At 40.3% G+C, this 22032-nt stretch overlaps 2 protein-coding genes across 13 annotated transcripts in view; one reads left to right on the plus strand and one right to left on the minus strand.

The window, feature by feature from the left end:
- Positions 1 to 22032, plus strand: part of Mccc1 (Methylcrotonoyl-CoA carboxylase 1) — a 32516-nt gene that overhangs the window by 2045 nt on the left and 8439 nt on the right. The gene's annotated exons all lie outside the window — the stretch shown is intronic.
- Positions 150 to 22008, minus strand: Pld (Phospholipase D). 12 transcript variants are annotated; one of them, XM_022817112.2, is made up of 19 exons: positions 20594 to 22008; positions 10076 to 10294; positions 9339 to 9516; positions 8985 to 9113; positions 8349 to 8529; positions 7845 to 8066; positions 7023 to 7249; positions 6670 to 6835; positions 5997 to 6138; positions 5472 to 5693; positions 5115 to 5356; positions 4801 to 4886; positions 4344 to 4459; positions 3777 to 3970; positions 3239 to 3489; positions 2767 to 2930; positions 2473 to 2594; positions 1886 to 2239; positions 150 to 1647 (listed from the first exon to the last, which is right to left on the minus strand). In XM_022817112.2, exons 2-19 carry the CDS (start codon positions 10251 to 10253, stop codon positions 1507 to 1509), a joined length of 3315 nt encoding a protein of 1104 aa, XP_022672847.1. In that variant the 5' UTR covers positions 10254 to 10294; positions 20594 to 22008; the 3' UTR covers positions 150 to 1506. The 12 variants fall into 12 exon arrangements, with proteins under 12 accessions (XP_022672847.1, XP_022672844.1, XP_086834245.1 ...); XM_022817109.2 differs by having other exon boundaries at positions 20173 to 22008; XM_086978119.1 differs by lacking the exon at positions 20594 to 22008 and adding an exon at positions 10749 to 10770.

Below are 22032 nucleotides of genomic sequence, written 5' to 3' on the forward strand. Positions count from 1 at the left end.
GGTCATAGTCAATAAATAGACCAACGCTTCGATTCCAGCCGAGTTGGTGTGTAACATTAACTCACCCCATCTGATCTTGATCAATTGGATTTTTGAGCTTTTCGATAAAATTTTATCGAATAAGAATACAGAGAAATGACGAAAGGAACTTGAACGACAGCCTAGCGTTTAGGCTCACTTTATTGTTTTTTTTTTTGTTCTAATTGCTCCCGACGCCCGAAGTAGGCCAAATGAAGAAAAGACGACGCTGTCCCGACTCGAATACGCTGCTTAACTTGTCGTTTTTTCTCTGATAAACGGTGCGCTATATATAGCTGGTGTAGGCATCAATTGAGTACGATAAAACCGTCCGATTTTTAATTTAACCAGATAATTTTTGACGGCAGCAATAGAATCCCATTGTAGCCATTGAGCCGTTCAAATCGACGTAACCGCACGACTGTTGTTTCTACGCTATGTTTCATTAAAGATGTCATATTATCTAAGCCATCCAGACCAGTCGAAGTGATCACCACTATGCGGTCTACAGCCTACAGTACCCTGCGGCAGCTCACTAATCTAAAGATTTGTTGCCATAGACGTGTATATATATGTATATATAATACTGTAAAAAAATATATAATAAACTTCTAAAAAAACAAGTTATAAAATTCATATAAATCGTTGAAACATTTTTTCTTTGAAGGACACGTAACGGTTAAAATCTCAACGTAAGCGCACTTAATTTATATTGGGATTAGATGAAATGCTTGACAGCGGTCTCGCATGCAAAACTCGAAAGATAATTTCAGCCACTGTCTACCCGCGTTTTTTGCGGATCCGAAAATAGGCCTGTGTATAATAATAATAACGTTGCTATAACAAGTTATCAAATAGATAAAGTTTATAAATATGGAACGTTCATGGCAATGGGAGAAGTGTTATACATCAAGTTGATAGAATTTCGAATGAGAATTTTCCGGCAATAATTAATTGCAGCTAATTAACCTAATTTCCACAGCTAAACCACTGAAACAGTACGTTTGTCTAACTATTCTATTACTACATTCTCTTCTTATATAATATATAGTAATGATCGCGACATTTCTAGACAGACGAATGCACACCGGTTATAAACAAATAGATATCTGTCGATCAATTGTATTATCAAAGCGGCGCTATGGTATCAAACGGGGTCTTTGCGGGTCGTGAGCACAGGTAAACCCTGTATCTATCTTACATTCACATACGACACCATCCTGTTTTTAACATTTGCAATAGCAACTTGTGTCTCGTAGCGTAGTATGAAAGAAAGGTGTGATGATACATATATGTGTTGACTGTAGAACGATACGAGAACCAGCCCGGTGGTCGATAAACGGTACGCATTGGGACGTCTCCGTTGTCACCTGTGCGATGATGCGGTCCAATCAAAAAGTTTTAATGCGAATGTGTCGGTGCTCCTCCGAGAGGGGGTCTGCTTCTCCGGAGCAGGGAGCTGAAGCGAGACTGGGCAAATTCTATCAGCTACGTCCACAGCGCCATGGGCAGAAGATGCTCCTTGGTTCCGGGGGCAGGTGTGAGTGACTGGTTCACTAAGAACTTTTCTGGTAGTTCAACAAGGTGTCCCGCGATTTTTTTGAGCTCTTCGATTGCCGCTTTTGGGTCCTGCAAAACAGAGATGCGGAAATGTTATCGAACATATCATCTACTACAAAATCCCTGCCATATCGGTGTAGATTCCACCATAACATGCGAACTAGAAAGGGAGTACAGTTCCTATGAAACGTCGTGCGTCGGAGCGCAAACGTGGATTTGCGTTTGGTCCTATCTAGATGAGGTCCTTCAGAGGTATGCTTTGCTTTACTACACTTCTGGCTGTAATAGTTAACGAAAACTGCGACACCTTTTTAACAAGGGAGGGCTGGTTCAGATAGTTCCTAAGCTCGGCAAATGTCGCGACACTGTCTGTGGGTAGCGGACGAAACACGTGCTCGAATATCCGCGTATTATTTTTCGCGATTCGCTTCCAGGTATTATTGAAGAAGTCGTCCGATACTGGGTCATCGACTTTAGTAAAGCCGCCAAGGTGTTCACGAAAAATCCATTGACGCAGGGACGTGGCGTACGCTCCGACCTTCACTGGTTGGCCATCAAACGATGCTGAATAGAAGTGTTGATCTCGAAGAAGGGCAGCTATCTCTGAGTCGCGAGTGCCCAGTAACGAACGATCATTTATATTAGCCGAACCCATAATCACCTAGAGATTGTTACCATTGATTTATTGCACAGCTAATTGACGACCAGTTAAAGACCCAAAGCCCGGTGACGATCTATTTTTCGGTGATATATCGATGAAAATCTTCCCTTTACTAGTAAGAGCGTCATCAGTTTAATAATAATAATAAGAGCAAACATGCCAAACTCAAATAAGATAAAAATTCCTATGAATTAGGTGGATAATAAATGGCTTTTGGTAAATTTCAAGCGTACCTGACTATCGTCGACGATCATTAGCTTTGAATGGACGTAAACGAGTTCGGTTACGGGAATTCCATTGAGAATATCATGTTTTCGTAGACCGAAAAATGCCACGTAATCTCGAGGATTTTCCACTAAAAATGGTAGCCAGACCACTCATGTATTAAAAATACTATGTAACCTTTGCAGCTGTTCTCATCGAAATATTATTCGTTATCTATTGGAATATTATAGAACCTATGTGAACGTCTAAGGCAGGATTACCTGATTACTGGAAGTACTGCACAGAAACCATGATGAACCTACTTTTCTGCTCTAGTCTAGCGAGTAGTGAGTTGGGTCCTCGACACAACGAGGCATAGTTCCAATGTGTAATCGCTTGAATGGATGCTCCGCTGGGGGTACCCACTTCCCCTTCGAAAGCCGGCAGGAGTGGCAGAACGATATAGACACGAAATTTTTCATTAGCGCTGTCGAAAAAACGTTTGCTTTATTTTCGGAACTGTAGATCTCTCAAACAATTGTCAGGTCCTCGGCAAAAAAAAAAAAAGTGTCACACTTCACGAAGCACAATAATAATAGTATGATTACAGTTAGCGACAGGTAGAAAGATACCTCTTATTCACATAATTATCTAATTTACGTCATATACACATGCATCATTAATTGTTTCGCGCAATAGATCCCGTATTATTAACACGTCAAGTACGTAATAGCAAAGAACTATACGTTATGTCACATGAAACGTTTTTCTCAATGGGCTATGCTCCTAACTCACCAGTATGCTTTGAGTATTCGCTCATACAAGGTATCAGCGACTCGATTGTACACCATACCTCCTGGTTTCATCGAAATGAAGAACTGGTTTTCGATGTAAATGTAATACTTGGCATTTTTGATTAGCTCGACATAAGCATCCTCAATCGAGTGCTCACGCTCGCGGATACCCACGGACCAGCTGCTCGCAGACCTTAGCGCTTGCACTTCACAGCGATAAAGTTTTCCAAACCACTCTTCGCACTTGCCCACCTGGCAAAATGAGTCATATTAGAGCAAAAACAAGTTCCATTAAACCTGAGGCGATTATTGCCATCACTTTATTTCACCTTAACTTGAACTTAAGGAACGTTGATTTTCATACACTTGAACCTTGACAGGAAACTTCTACCGGAAATTAAACTGATTGTTGATTACTTTGTATTGCGTAAAATTGCTTAAAAAAAGACGGTAAGAATGTCATCTATGTCCAAAAATACGATCCACTATGTTTCTATATAAATATGCATAATTTAATATTCGGTCCATGGGTAGCTTACGTCGAACTCCTCAGCGACATCATAGCTCATTGGTAAAAGCCATGGGTAGAAATCGTTGCGTTTCGCCTTATTGTTTTTGACGAAGTTCCACCGTTGAATGAAGTGACGGGCTAAATCACGGGCAGCTCTTCCAATGACGAGGCCCCCAATATCATGCCAGGGCATTCGAGGAGTCCGCGTACGATCGATATGCTCTAAATGAGAGAAATCGTATCAAAATTTGAGCGTACCGCTTCCACATGAGAGGTCATGAGGTCTTTTTCTTTAGAAGGCAAAAGACAGTAGTTATTATCATCCCGAATAGATGTCCTCAGCCCTAGTCTATTTCTGATTCAATAGGATTATGGGAAGCACGTTCGTGCACTATGGCCATTATTGTGCACATAGGGGTTTTACGTTTAGGATATTTCTCCTCTCTGTCCGGCACTTCTCATGAATCATATAGGTTATTGTAAATGACCCATATCGCGTTTCAGGTGCTAGGCCCTTGGCGGAAGTTCTAGTGAGAAAATGTTTCAGCCGTTGCAAACCAAATTAAATTCTTTCAAGATGTCATTTTTCGCTCACCAGCAAACGGCTGATGCATATTAGTAACGTCCTTAAATATGAAATTTGTATAGTCTTTTCCTAGCCAAAAGCGAGCGTCTTCGTTAACGAACGATGCGAGCTTCTCTTCGTCCGGTCTGCAACAAGGAATTTACATTTAAATAAAAAATTATATTTTAGCGTCATTTTAACGGTGCATGCGGGTTTATTGAAGTCAAACATTATATAGCTGATGTTTAAAGTAGCTAAATTAGCCTTTATCCGAAAAAATCAGGTAAATAATGTAAGGCTACCTCTGTCACATATGAGAAACTTTATAGTTAGATATACTTTGATTTTTCTTTGGCAGCTCCGTTTACCAATATTCCACATCATTTGGGGGCTTACATATATAAGCTATGTGTTTCTGTTCAGACGCTACGGCTTTACCCGACTGAAGAGTCGGCTAAAGCCGTAGCGTGCTAAAGATTACACCTACATGAATTCAGTGTTCGTATGACTGACACAGTCAACCAGGTCACCTAACGATCGTCGGTAAGTTTCTCGGCGGACATTTTGAAACACCTGCAGAAGAAATACAAACACATTTTCTGTACGCCCACATGTGCTGTTTTAGTCACTGCATCAAGAGCATAACGTTTCGCGGACGCGACGTAATTACGCAAGTTGAAGTAAACTTCCAAGGACTATACCACACTGCGCGAGCAGACGCTGTAGCGACTTGGCAGTCTTTGAACTTAATATTGATGTAAAGGCATCGAAATCAAATACGATTTACTACTGACAACTTACAATTAAAGCGCTTAGTCGACGTTTGGCTTGAAGTAACTTCATTCTTCCATTTGTCAGATGGTCTCCTGCGTCCGGATTGATAATTTTCCATGTTTCTTGGTCAAAGTAAATTGACGGTCTTATCTGAGTGTTGTCATACTTAGCAGTCTGATCACTTTGCCGTTTCTGCAGAGATCTATTTGTGACTGCAGTGGAGAATAAAGAAGGCTCGTCGATTTGATCTTCGTAACAAGGAGGCGGTTCTGCCAAAGATGGTCAAAGTTTTCAATTGATTTATAAGTAATCTTCAATAATGAATCGAACGCCTAAACCGGCTATCGAATACACGATTAAGTTCGATTGTAAGTAAGTACGAACCATCATTCACTGCTGAATGCTTTACATTGCCTTGATCTTCACTCGACTGAGAACGTGTTTCTGGAAGTGTCCTGGTGATCTTAAAAGTTTCAGTTGGTGCTGTATCAGTCAGTCTGTGAAGAGCATCATCCCATCGACCGTAGCAGAGGTCAATCCCACCAAAAAAGGCGAACTTTTGATCGACGATTACTAACTTCTCATGATGCGCCCACAGTAAAACACCTACAAAGTCGAGTTTTTTTAGCGGGTAAATTGCTTCGAGTGCGCCATGCAGATAGAACAAAAGAAAGTATAATGTTTAAGTTAACCCTACTATTTAATGTTCGAGTTCACACTCAAATAAAAATTATTCGATCGATTTACATACGCGGAACATACAGTGGTTAACTAGGAACAGTTTAATTCGTGCACCCTTCGTGCATAGCAAGCATCTAACATGTCTCAGGCAGCATGGAAAAACCACAGTATTGATATTTTCATGACTGTTTGTTAAGAAAAATGTGGCAAAGCATAAAATTTACGTACCTTCCTTCATATGATCCGGATGCCTGAAAACGCGAATGTTTTTGTGCAGTCCTGTAATTTTCCGCTTTGAGTAGAAGGAGTTGATGTTAAGCGCAGACTTCACCTCCTTGTACAGCATGATAAAAACGTGTACTCCTGACTCCTGCAAAATAATCATAACTATCAATGAAAGCTTGTATTCATATTACTGAGTAGAAAGTTAAGTTCATCAAGACGTTCTCAAAGCTACATGTTTCGGTTTATCGTATATTTAGTATTTATTAATAGTGATGGGTGAGATATATAAATGATAGACTAGTCAATTCTGTTGCTGTGTGTACGTCTGCTAGAGTACTTGAACTATTTTTTTTCTGGGCCTAATTTGGAAAATTTCGCCTTTGTGATTTCTGCGATAGCAACAGGAACGGTTGATATTGAACTGGCCCTAGGGCCTTGCAAAGGAAAACCTAAATGCGTTTATGGTTGTTTCTTTTGCCCAACTTTTGGAATTTTCCGAAAAATACTGACAAATTGTCGAACAAAAAGAAACAAGTAGGCCTAGAGTTTTTTTTTTGTGAGAAAAGCGCTATTTTGTCCTATAGTTGCCTTTGCTTGGCGAACTTTTGAATTTTATTTTTATTATACAACAATAATTTCTCCTAGATATATTGTCAGATTTTCGGGGCTTACGTACAGCTTTTCTTTTGAGTATCTCGTCTAAACGCCAATAAGGAGAGTCTCCTGGTGGTCGCTTCAGATAGATCTCCGGCGTGAGCCACCAGTCCGTAATGAAGATCTCCGTCTCGGCATTTTCAAGGGCATTTGCGACGGCCTTCATGTACATTGCCCCGTCGACATACCTAATTAGGTCATAAAAATAAAAGCGAAGCTACGCTCAGCCGGCACGCCATGTGAAATCTTTACAACGGAATTTATATAAAATTACGTTTCGCGTTTCGACAGATTCTAAACGAGGAGAAGACATAAGGCGCGTTGAACAATGAGCGACGTTCTAACTCCTACGAACTGTCTATCCGAGACGCTTACCATCTCGTGTACGTTTGCTTCCTAACGGGTGCAAAGCTATTCAACGCGTTTCGCTCAACGAAGCCTTTTGCTGTGGTCTCCTTCATTCGATGGATGTGATCAGACCACTCACGTTTTTCTCGTCTGGTCCAAACGTCAATGCAGAGCGATCGCTGACTATTGGTCATTTGTAATCCGCTTAACAGACCGCTCTCCAAAGTGAAGTCTTTGTCCATTAGTAGAACAGCCTTAAAGGAGCGACGATAAATTATCGCAGAGTTCATCCGCAAAGTACCTAACGCTAGCTATACCTAAAGAGATTGATAGACGTGATAGTTAAATGCAGAGAGAGAATTTCGAAGCAGAACGTATAAATAATTTTCGACCGACATTACCGCCACATAACGTGGAATCATCTCTACGCCCAGGCAGTCTACGTTGAACCCTTCGTTGTATTTTTTTTCTAGCAACGTTTGGATGCTCTGACCTGCTTCTAATTCCGTTCTAGCTAGACAGTACAAGTACGCTTTGGAAATAGTTCATCGTCTAGGTCGCTTTGTAAATTGTCGTTTGTAGCTAGAAACCGAAATGAATTATAATCAACATATATTTTTTTCTAAAATTTTTCTTTCGATTTTTGAACCTACACGCCTAGACGCCTTTAAGAATGCTAGACTCATGCATGATGCCTATTCTTGTCGATGGAGTTCAGGGGCGCTGGTTCGATCTGTAATGTAAATTTCGAATAGCTATCGCGCCAAGATCGTTTGGCAATATCGGGAAATTTGTTTCTGGATTGTTTATAAATACAGATCTATATATTTAGTGCGTTGATGTACTTACCCGTATTGCGCCTGTGACCGGATGCAGCGACAGGACATAAGTATCCCTTGCAATTAGCCACCTCCTTCGCCATCGGGTCATGCAGTTGAACCATAGCATGTGAAAATGGAGCAGACACGAGTGTGGCTTGTGACCACCGGCACGTTTCGACACTAGAGATTCCTTGCCTTTTGCCCCAGTCGATTTGAGAAAAGAATACGGCGAAATCTCCAAAAATTCCACCTGATAAAATTAGCCACACGCAAGTATCATACAAACGTTTATCATATAAAGAGCACCAATTCAAGGTAAGCTGTCCCACAATTGAACGACAGTATAACTTGAACGGAAGCTATCCTTTAAATTGATATCTAATCTCGTATGTACAATTATATACACTCTATTGTACTCCATGTTAACATTTACTGATCTGGCTAGCGAAGCCAGCCAGTTTCTATATGGCATTCTATTCTGGGATAAATACTATGGTGTATATATATGCTTAGTAAGACCTGCTGGACTCACCGTCTTTGGATGATTTCTGTAGGCTGGGATAGATAGAAGACCCCGGAGGTATGTAGCAAGCTCTTTGTGCCTTTTCGATACCTGATCTGCTGCCAGCATTGTATCAGGGATCTTTGATATCCGGGGCAAAAGCCTCTTGTTCGCCGTTCCTTCGACGAAACTTCGCCGACGGCGTTGATGACTGCCGAGAAAGAGATTTTTCCATAGAAGCAGATTTTAGTTGTTGTACAATATGTAGGCAGTAATAACACGCTCGGGCGACATCGGCCGCAAACTTCTAGCCAATTTCAAGTGGCAATTTTCCATATATCATAACAATCACAGAGATAAAATAATCATACTTATATTCCAATAAATCTATGAATTTCGAGATGGATTATGTTCGGACTGCCTATCAAAACCGGCATAGAGAAACGTGCGTGAAGATTACAGAGGTAAAACGGCGAAGTGGTAAAGGATACGTTTAGCTGCTTCCAAGTAGTGCCACAGGTGTGTGAACAATTATTATAGGTCAAACGCAGCCTGCGGAAAGATTACGCATTTTGACCCCGACAAAAATCAGCGGCAATGGGCTTACTTACAGGCTGTACAGATAAGCTGAAGCAAAGCTTGTAATATCAAATGAAAGTCACGCACCTTCGCGAAGGAAGAGGCACGGCCATCGTGGCACGATAGAGCTTCAAGGCCGCATGGAGGTCGATGAAATGTTTATAGCGTTTTCTAATTGTCCACTTAAAGTCGCCGTGTACAAGCTCGTATCCGTAGCTGCGACAAAGCAACGCCAGACCAATCAAAACGAAGCTGGTTATCCCGTATCACATCGATCAACAATAATTAACAATGAGCTGAGGCCTTACTCCTAACGGGTAAAGATAGATATGCGCAAATTCTATTTCCAAAAAATAACAGCTACTATTTGTCTGGTAAAAAGTAAAGCGAAATAATAAAAGGCTATATCTTTGATTAAGATTCGTATTTAGTTGTACCTACACATGTGACTGTATCATGCTCGTGGCTATGGAGTCTCCTTCAAGTTTACAACAGGAAACAATTACCGGTACGCCCGGGATGTAAAAGTATTCTGATGCTTCCGCCAATGATATGGGAGGTTCGTAGAGGCGTGTAAATGGAACATTGCTCGGTTGATTGAGGCCAACTCCATTCCCAACTAGAAAAACACAAACACTTATACCACTTGTGTTAGCTAGCGCCAATAGCAGGCTTTTTTCTCTTCACACATATCGTATAGTATTTAGAGGTTTTGAAAGAAAGTATTTGTTTTTCTATGTATTCACCTCGCGCGTGACAGGGTTTACGGGAAAACGTGTAGGAGCACAAGTTATCTCTTAACTTAAGTCGTATTTATATCTTCTAATCAAAAACTGCTTTCATATGTTCCTCCTAGAGGTAATACTTTTTTTAATCAATATAATATACTTCGGCTAAATTACCCGGCGTGTGTTTAACTAGAATTACCTCTAACCATAGTGCTCTGACTGTGGCTTCATTCGATAACAATGCCTTGCACTTGTCGACAACCCCTATTTTTTTTCTGTAAAAATCATCGTTCGAGGCATAATTGCAAAAACATTCTATGGCCATCCTGTAAGGAAGGTGCTCTTAAGTACGATAAATAATTTCTTCATAGCTGGCAATTGTGAGGGATCGGCCAACGAGCGGAAATATGTCTTGGAGGTGCTTTGCAGACACTTGGAACAGTTGCTTACCCTCGGCAGCAGTCACGACACGAGAGAGACGTGGCACTCGGTTATCTCGTTCGCTCTCAGGGCGCCCGGCTTCATCATTGCCATCGTCATCATCGTAGCTCGTTTCAAGTTCGCTAAATTCTTTGTCTTCTGTCTTGGTAGGATCCATGTCATTGCTCGCAATACTATGATCGTCCATGCTATTGAAGTCCGGATTCAGAAGTGGCTGACATTTACTGACTGCAAAGTAAATCAAAGGGGTATCGAGGAATCTAAGCTTTCTTCCATGTCAAGAACTGCCTTTGCCTCTTGCCGAGTACTCTACAGTGATCATACTAGTGTTAGCTGTGAACATACGCTATTATCAGAGATAATTTTACGTACACGTCAGCGACCCATTGCAACAAACAAAATGATGGCCTTTTACTGTCGCTATCGGAAACTGTAAATGCGTTGACAAATTCTCTGAGGCATGAAACAGTATCTATTAAGTGAATCCCCATTGACACACCTATATATACTGGCAGACTGAAGACGTCCTTGAGAACGGAACAAATGTATACAATGACGTGGACGATAATAAGCGAATAGAACTAAAGTCTGTGACGTTATCTCGTATAAAACAACTCATAATCATTTTATCGATAAGTTCATTTACTAATTTAAAAGTATAATTTAATTGAACGATTCCGACCTTCCATTGAAGAAGCGTCTCGATGAGTTCCTTTGATTACGGTTACCGAGTTTCCTGCTCAGTCAACGCTTGGCTGGCATTCTGCCGCTAGCCATTATGTAATTTCTATTCTGTATAACTAATCACTTAATCTTAACTAATCGATTGATACTGCAACCATGACCGTAATAAAAACCATACCCTTTAGGAAGCTCAAGAAATGGTAGAGGTACGTTTGCTCAACGGCTTCACTCGAAGTTGAACGAAATGCTAAAACTTATTTGGAAAACTATCTACGATATATCTTCGGATTTTTAACAACAATACTATCTTATACATGAGAAAAAAAACTTTCGATAGGTGATCGCTGGGTGAACTCGCTTCTGCTATAGCAGAAGGACAACTAGACTGATATTGGATGGAAGCCAAACAAGTAATAGTAGAACAGTAAGTAAAATGTATCTATAAAGGTATCGAAGGCATGCCTTCATAAAATTGGCTCGTTCTAAAATAAATGAAGTATGTATATATCTATATATATATATAGATTTCGATACTACTTACAGATATATAGGTGAATTCATAAAAGAATAGAGCATAACCCATCTCTCTAATTAAGTTTAGAAGCCTAGTACATTTTTCAAATGTTAGCTTCTTTTTACTATTGAATTTATGATGTTTATGAATGAAATTATTATTACTATTTTTTCTTTTTATAAAAAAGGGCTCCTCGCCAACGAAGTGTATAAGAAATCTCTGCAGAAAATACCACATTTTAATATCGTCAGTCACGCGCGCCTAAAACAGCTTAGTGCGTCACGACTACGTAGTTTTAATCGTTGCTTATGTAGTCCTGGGTTTTTGGCTTTACGCCAAAGCGTCTAGTGTTTTTAGAGGTTTCAGGAATGGCCTAGATTTTATAGCCTTGAGATCTACTTACTTAGGTTGCTAGATCCCAATAACGTCTCTTAACGATAGGCCAGTAGCTAATTGTCGTGCATGCGTCTTAATAGATGGACATACTGTTATATGGCTGTCTGTTTGTCTCCGATACGATTGGGCATATATATATATATACATATATATATATATATATATATATATATATATATGTATATATATAACGATGCCCACACTGGCGTACCGTCGGTGATCGAGTGATTGACAGTTCTCTCGGAAAGGTGAATAAAATCATTTACTACAGTAGGAAATGGGTAGTAATCGTGTCTACGTCTTGGAGTCCTAGAAGGCCTTCGACTCGCCTAAGCTTTTGACAGTCAAAATCGGTTCCGATCACATCTGCTTAATAAAAGTACACAATCTGCCGGGTTGAATTATTTAACGAGTATAGTGAAACATCTATTATGTTAGAGCTCGATTGGGCTCCTTAGTTAGTCGCGCCTTTTTCGCACGATCGAACATCTTTAAGGCTAAACGTCTATTGTTTGTTTAGTGGAAGGAACAAATTTAAATACTACGTTATATCCGATTTGTAGGATATAATACTGTAATTACTGCTTTAAAAAAACTCTAATTGAACTAAATGATTAGGACCCAATGTTTTTTGGAACGCACTGACAATTAAGTTTAGAAATGAAATGCAGGTATTTTTTTTTTATTAGTTAAAATTGCACTTGGTATCGAGCTGGCTATCTACGTAGCTACGTATACCTCTATACGTTACAGCCCCTCACACAATTATCGTATACCTATGCATTATATACAAGCAATAGATACAAACATGAAAAGTCTATATGACCATGATATATAAAAATTAACCCAGAAAATAGATAGTAAAGATCTACTCATTAATTGTCCTGCCCGTTATTGAGAAACATTTTTCCCATAAGGCACTTGATCCTGCCGCTATGGTATCCTTGAGCCCAACTTTTTTTAATGCGTTTATCACAAAAAGCGAAATAATTTACTACTTCAGTGATTCGGAAAGTGTGCACAAAACTATCGGCACAAATCCTGTTATTGTATGCAGTTGCTGCAATGAAGTTTGTTGCGATGAAAGAAGAACGTCGGGCAGGTCCACGCCACTCAACCTGACCAAGATGCCTGAAAATTAGGCAACTTCAGAGGGAAAGGATAAAAGAGAGATCTGTCGTAGCGTTAACTTCGAAGGCATGAAGGCCTAGTCATTACTACGGTCAGCATCGATTATCCATATCCATAACCATGCTAGCCACCAGCGTCACAGCTAATGCGGTCCTACAAGTATCGTATCTGGAAACTGCGGGCGGCGGGAGTCCACTCCGTTTGTCGTCGGAATTGTAGAGGTACCGAATAGATCACCAACAGCGCAAACCGTTCATAAATCGGCCTGTCTCTACATGGCCAACTGACCATTGTACCATGGAATGTTAGTAACTCGTGACCATCACGTAGCTTGCCGAAATACTACCACTCTAGGACAGTTATGGCCCGAGTAGTGCCATTGAATAGTACAGGGTCGGCGAAGCTAGAACGGTGAGAATATAGCAGCTAGGCTCATAGGTCCTGTAAAAGAGAGCGACAAACAGTCGACGCTGAACGAACAACAGAAGGCCTCAAGCTATAGGCAACACGGACACCCTCACAACAATACAGCAGCACTGATTCGCACATATCTTATACTTGACTCTAGTCCGGACTGTCTCGATAGAGCAGTATTACTGACGCTGATGTTGCGATGCCGCTCCGCGTCATGTTTGCCGTATTAGCCACTCAGAATAGGACTTCGGTCATTGGGTCAGCATTAGTATCGCTAATTAAATGTGATGTGTATTTTTTAATGCCGTCCTCGATAAGGCTTCGCTAAAAACACGATTTGTTTATGGGCATGTTCTTTCATTAGTAGTTACATAAGTGACAATCGAACCAGCCGAATGATGTTTATGTTACGAACTACGAATGCCGGTGACAGGAAGCAAAATTGATTGCTCTTCAACATCGCCCTTCATGCAAAATGTACCTCTAACATACAGTATGTACGTGCTATAATTCTAAATAGAGAACTTTATGGAGTAATGATTTATTTATGTTCGCATCCGCTTTGGGTCACTCTATAAAAAAACTGGAACGTTTTTCTCATCGGCAGCTAAAACAAGCCTCACACACAGTGTCGTATTCCGATACGAGAAACGTTGACAGCATCTATTTTAATTCAAAAGGAACGTTCAAAAAAACTATTTTGTAAAAAACTTATTCAGTTATACATTTCGGTTATTGTACAGTATTCTATAGCAGTTATTTAATCGCATCCAGATCTAGAGTATATTTTTTAAAAAATGTTATCTTCACGCTAAAAGCTACTTTTTTAATCGACTAAATCTATCGAACACCAACTCTATAATAGACAAAATTCAGCTAGGGGTAGTAGTACTCTTTTCGAGCACTTCATCCTATATCTACCTTTTAGCTTCGCGATGTCCCATTGCGCCGGGTGGTTCATTTTTTTTTTTTTTTTTCAGCTGAGTTTAGCCGAAATAAGGTCAGCACTGGGATAAACTGATATTACCGTTTGGGTACACGTAAACTAGGAAAAGAAAAAAAGTTCTCGATTAACAAAAACACGAATTTACATTAGTTCACTGTACACTTTTACTAACCCGGAAACCTAATGCCTTCAAGATTTTCTTGCCTTCCAAATATTAAACCTACTTTTACTTCATCCCGCGTATGCATACTGTGCATAGATATACCTTAGGAACAATTCGATTTTAACAATTATTTCATTGAAATTATCTACTTAGATCGATGATAAAGAGATGGATAGTTTATATTATGTGCTTGTTTATGGTAAGGCAAACATCCTTGCAACCTCTAACCCAGCCCGGTTCGCTCATTCGTGTTCCGAGTTAGTCATAGAATACCAACAAACACCTTTTAGGGCAGACAGCCGAAAATTTTAAAAACAGCTCACTGGCACTCTGACGGGCGTCCAACGTCTTGTTTCGACCGAACTAGAGTAGCCTCGGAGCCCTTGGACAAGCAGCTAGCTATTGTTTCCAATGCGCCGCAACTTAACACAAACGACACCTTCGCGATGAACGAATGTTTGGTACAATTCCAGTCGTGCAATTTTCTATTATATCTAACCTTGGCATTGAAATATATACTCGTGAAAGCTGTTGGTAAGTTGGCGCTAGTTTATTTATGAGTGACATAACGCTGGAGGGACACATCAAGAAAGGCTTCATGCTACGAGGTCGATCGCGTGCGCCTCATAACTTCTCCGCTATTATTATGTAAAAATACTCCCGTACCACTTAAAACCACTTCAGAGAAACTGTAAGATACGCTAGAGTGAGAGCGGGCCATTAAAAAAATCGCGCATGGTATCGAAGCGATTTCTGTTGCTGTTCTGCGAGGTTCAGGTATTACGGGACATTCAGGTCCCAACCATATCGCTTACGCATCCAGGGGCTGATACTGTTTGTTACGAAAATATTACCTGTAAAAGTTTACTCGGATATTCCTTCTCCAAAACCTTATAACAACATAGATTCTATAGATTTTAAATTCGAACCCAGCCTAATAGTCTTGCACAAAGATACTTCGGTTATACTCTGGCTAAACAACGTATAGTTATTACAGACATGACTAAGGTGTACATTTTCATTTTCTCATGATGGCGGGTTGTCGAGTAGTAAAAAGGCTTCTAAATGTACGTTGTTCGTTTCACGCTTAAGATTGAGTTGTCCAGAAAGAAAACAAGATAATTATCACGGACTACTAGTTTCTTATGGATAATTTCCATGCCATGGCTTTACATAGTTGTTCAAATAGCGAACTATTGTGCTGTAGATGTTGGAAACGGCTGTACTACGCAGCGTCGTATGGAGTAGAACGTCGCACATTTGGTATGAAAAGATCGAACAGAGGATGACCATTACGTAATATTGGCGACTAAAATCGTGTTCAGCACTTCAGACCGTTAGCCCGCCCCTCTTCCGCCGGAACAAAACGAGCTATGTCTATATCCGGTTTTGAATTTAGACCATCACATGTGCTTCTATACATATATATATATATTTGTACTTGTTCCGATCGGAACTGGGAGTCTTGGCTGTGCTTAAACCAATTACTAAATTTGTGAAACTGTCATAAATGTCCGTTTTACTATTTTTTTTTTATACCTTTATTACGTTTCGTACGCGTAGTACATTCGGAGTGGGGCTTTGTTTATGCAATAACCCACTAAGAATAGACCGAACGACTTCTGGCCGAAATCAACGAAAAGTTTCAGTAAATCAATAACGAAAACTACGATCAGTAGTGTTTTCTCATGGCGTCGGAAAAGTGCTCCCTACGTTTATTAGCAACGACAGACAGGTATATGTTTTACTTACTATTAAACTATTATTTATAAATAAAATAAAATATATTATTATATATAATATAATATATTATATAATAAAATATATTATTTACTATTAAAAAGGTTTCTAAACGTATCAGAGGATTTTCCCATAGTAGAAAAGCCATTACCGCTATTTATCTAGCCTACTGGAGATTTGATGTATTTATTAAGTCCAAATCAAGATAACGATTCGTCTAAGAAATGTATGTGCCAGGTTTTCTTGAGTAGACCTCGACGCAATGGAATGAAGTCTGCGTTAGGTGATACATAAATATGAATTCCGACATCTGTTGGGCATCGCTATTATAATGGTACCCTAACCGGTAGTATTTATAGTTGCCTATTTGCTCACTGGCCAATATTGAACAACAGCTGACATAAATTGCCCAGTCGATTGTTCCAAATGACTTTACGAGCATCTTATGATCGGTAGTTTTGGTTGGTCTTAATGGCCTTAAAAACTAACTAATAAACTAGTGTTTGTATGTAAATGCAAATCTGCTTGATAGATGATATCACGTATATCTCGTATATTGTTTGCTTTACAGCTAAGAGCAGATGTCATCATAAGGATAAAGGTAGGGATAAAGGTTAAATATCTACATAATCTAAGGCTCGGGACAATTTGCCCCAGTCGGCTAACCAACGGTAGAATAATGAGAGCAGTATGTTCAATATTAATGGAACCCATGCTCCAGCTGACCTCATAATCTTGCTGTCGATGAAACTTGTAAACAAATCAGATTTTTCTATGATGATTCTATATCAGACGTCGTTGAATTACTCTTAGCATTAGTAATAGCTGATATTGTATACTCTCAATTGAAACTTGACAAGTTCAAAATTATATTTCTACGTAGCTGAATTTTTTTTACTAGCATCTTTCTTGATGTGACACAATGTACAAACAAAGACCAAACCCTATGTTTTTAGTACAGATTTCACGCCTGTGCTCTCGTTGCAGATGATATTCGTATCATCTGGCCTTTCGTTTTTCGTTACGCGCGGCAGTGTAACAAGTAGAAACAAAAACTTTTCCCCTTCAAGGTATTGTAGAAATAATTTTGCGTCACCGAGTCGGAGAGGCATCTCCTTGCTTATAATACCTAAGCTTGATACATCAGACACCTTCGTTCGATGTAAGCATGTTTTTCATGATAGAAACTGTTCCTAGGAGAACGTTCAGCACCATAACCATTTGTAGGTGATGTAAATTCGAAGACAGGAAACACAAATAACGCACTATATTTACTAGTAATGATAGCAATAATCATGTAAAAATGTAATATAGAAAAGGAAGCTTTAGTCAAGCCATTGGGTTAACATAATCAAACAACGGAACCAGATCGTAGAATTTCCCGTTACACAAGAGACTTAACTCGACCTTACATGGTCGGCTGCCCCTCGTAATACGGCTTTGGCGCCATATAGCCAGTGAAACACATGCGAGTATACTGCTTGTCTGCTGCTTTTTATGTAGCCGGACCCCCCTGATGCTTGCGTGCTGGTCCTAAAAGAGGAACTCTGAGATGAGACACAACGTCTCTCAAAGTTATGGCGCGTGATAATGATCGTACATTGGTGCAAGGCGTATCTACACTATACTGACATGTCGCTAATGCAGTTCTGCCTGGAACATATAGTGGATTATTAATTAACCATGGTGCGATAGCCATTTTGCTCGCAACTGTCCTATCGCAAAAGACCTGTGAGCTCGAATTTCTGTTGGCAGAAACGAAGGGTTCATAGAAACACTACTGCGCTGTAAACTTGAATTGGATTATTTCTCTCAATCAAGCTTATAGCTAGATTTGTTAGAGCCTTTCCGTTACGCTGCTAGGGTGAAGTCGCAAGTTGAATCTGGCAGGCGGTAGAGAACTACCGGACTGGACATTTTCATGTGTGTATTGATGCTGACCAGCGACGGGGGCGCCTCGACGTGTTAATAAGCCGTGTCTTATTTTAGTGTTACAGAATGAATAAGTACGTTACAAGTTCATTCATTCACAGTTAATATTCATCAGTATCCTAAAACGGGAAGTTCGAACCTCATTGCTGAAAGAGATCTCCAGATATAAATGTCGAAAACGTCGTGTCCTTTGTTTTATATGTGTGTTATTCTTAGGCTTAATCGCACGGCTAAGATTTTTATATACTTCTCATATTATATTGTCCTGTTCGCTTGGTAGTTGATGCTTTGTTCGTTTCGTGTACGGGGTAACGTTCCTCAAAAGATATTAAAACTGTTTTTCCAGCTAGTAACTTAGATAATATTAAATCGGTGTTGTTTGAAAGCTGAAATTTATTAGTAGTAGATATGCTAAACTTGTCAAGATGTCTTTATTTAGATATAAGATAGACCGCATGGCAGTTTCTGCATGCACAAAAGTTGGTTAGAATAAACTGTGACATGACCATATTTCCATCCATGGGAAATTGCGCCATTTTTTAAAAAAGAAATATCACGGACGATGGAAAGAGGGTCACCTACGATAATAATGTATACATATAATAATGTATATATAAAAAATTATAATCTCTAGGATGTGACAAAGCCCGGTACGACACTAATCTGATTTGGGTAGTATTGGAAATGAATCGTGTATAATGGCTTGCTTTCGCCAAACGAAACAACTGGCAACTGTCAAAGAACCAAGATTACAGGAAACCATCGGAATAACCAGCCAAGTATTACCAGGACATCGTTTAGAATAACATACGCTTTGATCTAGTAATACGATTTTTAACTGCAAAAAAATATTTGTTCTCTTCAAAATGGCCAATACAAACATGTTTTTCTGTCAGTCTGTAGAGCCACGATTACGTGAATCCTATAGGATTGATGGGAATACAATAGATTGTGACACATAGTAGTCCAAATTAATTTTGCCTTTTATTATGTTATCAAGATGGCCTGTTCTTTATTTTCTGAAATAGCAAAAGTGAACGAAACGATGATTGAAGCCGTTGATTCTCCGATATGTGACGGCATGTCGGAAGTGAGTGTATTAAACGGGCAGCAAAAACGATGTAGGGACTTTTCACCGAAGGGCACATTCTACGTGTTTGTTTTCATCTAAGAAAAAAAAAAGATTCACATCTGTCAAAATCGCTGAGTTTCACGGTGTGTAACGTTGCCAGTTCGGCTTCAGTCAACACACCCAACACGGCAAATCGAAGTCGAACGGGTACGCCTATGCTTTAGTTTTATACAACGAGTTGGCTATAACTTCAGTTTATTGCAAGAAAGATCTACTTTTGTGAGGGAAGCGACGTATCCACAGGGACACTTTTTCCTCGGTTAACGATGTCCGCCGAGCTATCGAGATGTGCCAATTTAGAATTGAATTCGTCAGTTTTTTTCTCCTACGTAAGCTCGGAGAACTGGCTAACACACTGTTACTTGTTAAATTTTGATTCAGATGGAGCCGGAATCTTCTAAGGCAATGGCTTCATGATGATTCATCTTTCGCCAGGAGCTCAACACAGACATAGAGCTATATGGGCAATCATAGGGTTGTTACTGCGGTACGTTATCTATCTAGTTAACGTCAATGAAAACCCTTAGAACTAATTCTAAAGGCACAAAAATAACTTTTCTCTGCCAATCGATACTCATAGTGGCAAACAAACAATTCCAGCTCGAACTAGGATTTTAGGAGGTTTGTCAAACGGTTCAAAGTACTCTAGAAATTTCTATTTAAATTTTCCATTTTCAGAATGAAAAGCCGCCAAGGAATCATTGTTTCAATCAGTTACATTGACGACCGCACGCTGAAAAATAAAATCAGTCAAAAACATTTAATTATTCTGCGTTTTTCCTGAAAGTACCACAAAATAAGCTAAAAAAAAAAAACAACTTAATTTCGTCCGCTTAATCTTATAGCCGGTTTGCTATTCGTGACATCCGTAACGAAAATAGATCATCCAATTGGCAACAGCCTGCCTTGCACAAAGATGCTCACGGGACCGCTATACCTAAGCGATGAGCATTTTTTGTGCATAGCCTTTCCCAGTCGTCACGTAAAATTTCAACGACGCCAATAGAGCAATGGTCAGCGTCATTTTTCCATCGTGTTTCGTATCGGTACTTACCTGCAATGATTATTTAGTAAAGGTCGATCACGCTTCATATCCGAGGCCGTATTCACTACGGGTGTCCCGTTTAACGGGTTGTTATTGACTGAGCTGCACCGAGTTATGATTCACAAAGTGAGTCTCCATCATAATGACAGTGAAATAACTAAAGCACTTCAATGACGGTGTCGTACGGTGATCAAGGTCCTTGCTGAAAGCCGATCTTCATCCGTATCCCCAAGACTGTTAATTAATCTCGTGCCAATCCCAGTCAGAAGAACATACCATACGCTTGAAAGGGGTCTTCCGTGCTACGGATCTTTAGTATGCGAATTGATAAACGTGAACCCTCGCTTCCCTGAGACATTACCCTGTTCTCCGCCGCATCATTCGATTCGTGCTTAGCTCAAAAGTACTATATTAGGAAGGAATTGCTTACCGTCTACTGAGTGGTACGGTTTGTCGTTGTTTTTGACTTTTCTATTTCCGATGTATTAGTGCAGTTACTCGTTTCGTCGAACTTATCATATGGTTCAGTCACCACAAGCGGCTTCGAGCGAATTCCCATCTTTCATATTCTCATATCTTGCCGAACATGCCGAGCATTCGCGGCCATACAAACACATACACCGGTCCACGTCAGGGAACTGGAAATGGCTACGCGGTTACAAACATTGATTGAATGGGGCGCTACGATTGACGGACAAAGGCCAACAGCGACTTGGCGATCAGCGCACAATTGCCATACGAACAGACACATAGGTTAGTTAACTAGCTGTTTCTTTCAGAGACAGTCACTGCACGACGACGCTTCTTTCAGCACTTCCAGATCAGCTACGATCAGTCATTGATGGACTGTCTTCGTTACTGTATTGGCTTCACCTATTTAGCGTGTTGTTATTTGTTTCTTTGTGACTGCAGCGATATTTGCCCTCTTATCCGTAGGTGCGGCCATCGCGTATCCTCTCAGCGATGGATTGTGCTTCATCTGAAGTGTCCTCCACCAGTGTGATTCCCTCACTTGCGGCGCCGGCAGCAGCGGAGATAGGATTTCCTATTGCGGACTAAGGCAACAGACATGCTCTTGACGGCAATGGTAATTTTGTTGAATGTTGCCGTCTCTTCTGGCACAGCCGCCTGACAACGATTACTTCATAGTCATCGTCATAGCTGTGAAAGAATCAGAAACATGGCGGCTATGAGCAAAGCAGCGATAACAAAGCGAAAAGCCGCTGAGCACAGGATTAATTGTAACATTAACTTTGTAGTTTGCTTTGGCGTAAACGCATTGATATGAGGTCGGTCACCAGCGACTGTGATTCTTTGCATGCTAAACGCCTGACCACAATTTGGTGTGGCCGGGTGACAGTGTCAACACACAGGGTACCGGTCGAAAATACAGGTTAACAAACAATGTGCAAATTTTCGAGATTCTGTAAAGTCTGCACTAGGCTGGACAACAGCGTCGCTAGATTGCGGTCGTTGCCGGTGCCGGCCCTATTTTCGGTGTTTAGTAAAAGTTGTTTCTACTAAATAGAGAAACAACAATCGGTGCCAATTTATCAACTGTCGAAGGCTATCTTATGCTATGTTACATCTACCAAACGAACTGATCGATGATAACACTATACAAAGGACAAATACGAGGTGAATAGGTAGACCCTCGCCCGTGGGGTCCGGAGACCTCACGGGCGGGCGGTCGGTGGGTCGAACGGTCGGTTGCAAGTACAAATAAGAGACGCCTAGCTATTTCGTTTGCTCATGAACAGACCTCCTTCAGAGGTCACAGAGACACAGATTTAACCCGCAGGACGTACGCGACCCTGCGGGACTTGCTAGCGGGATCGAGCTGAAGCAATGAATCCAACACCGTAGCGC

This window comes from Varroa destructor, unplaced genomic scaffold, assembly GCF_002443255.2.
Source record: "Varroa destructor unplaced genomic scaffold, Vdes_3.0 BEIS01000001.1, whole genome shotgun sequence".
In the NCBI taxonomy this organism is placed as follows: Eukaryota; Metazoa; Arthropoda; class Arachnida; order Mesostigmata; family Varroidae; genus Varroa; species Varroa destructor.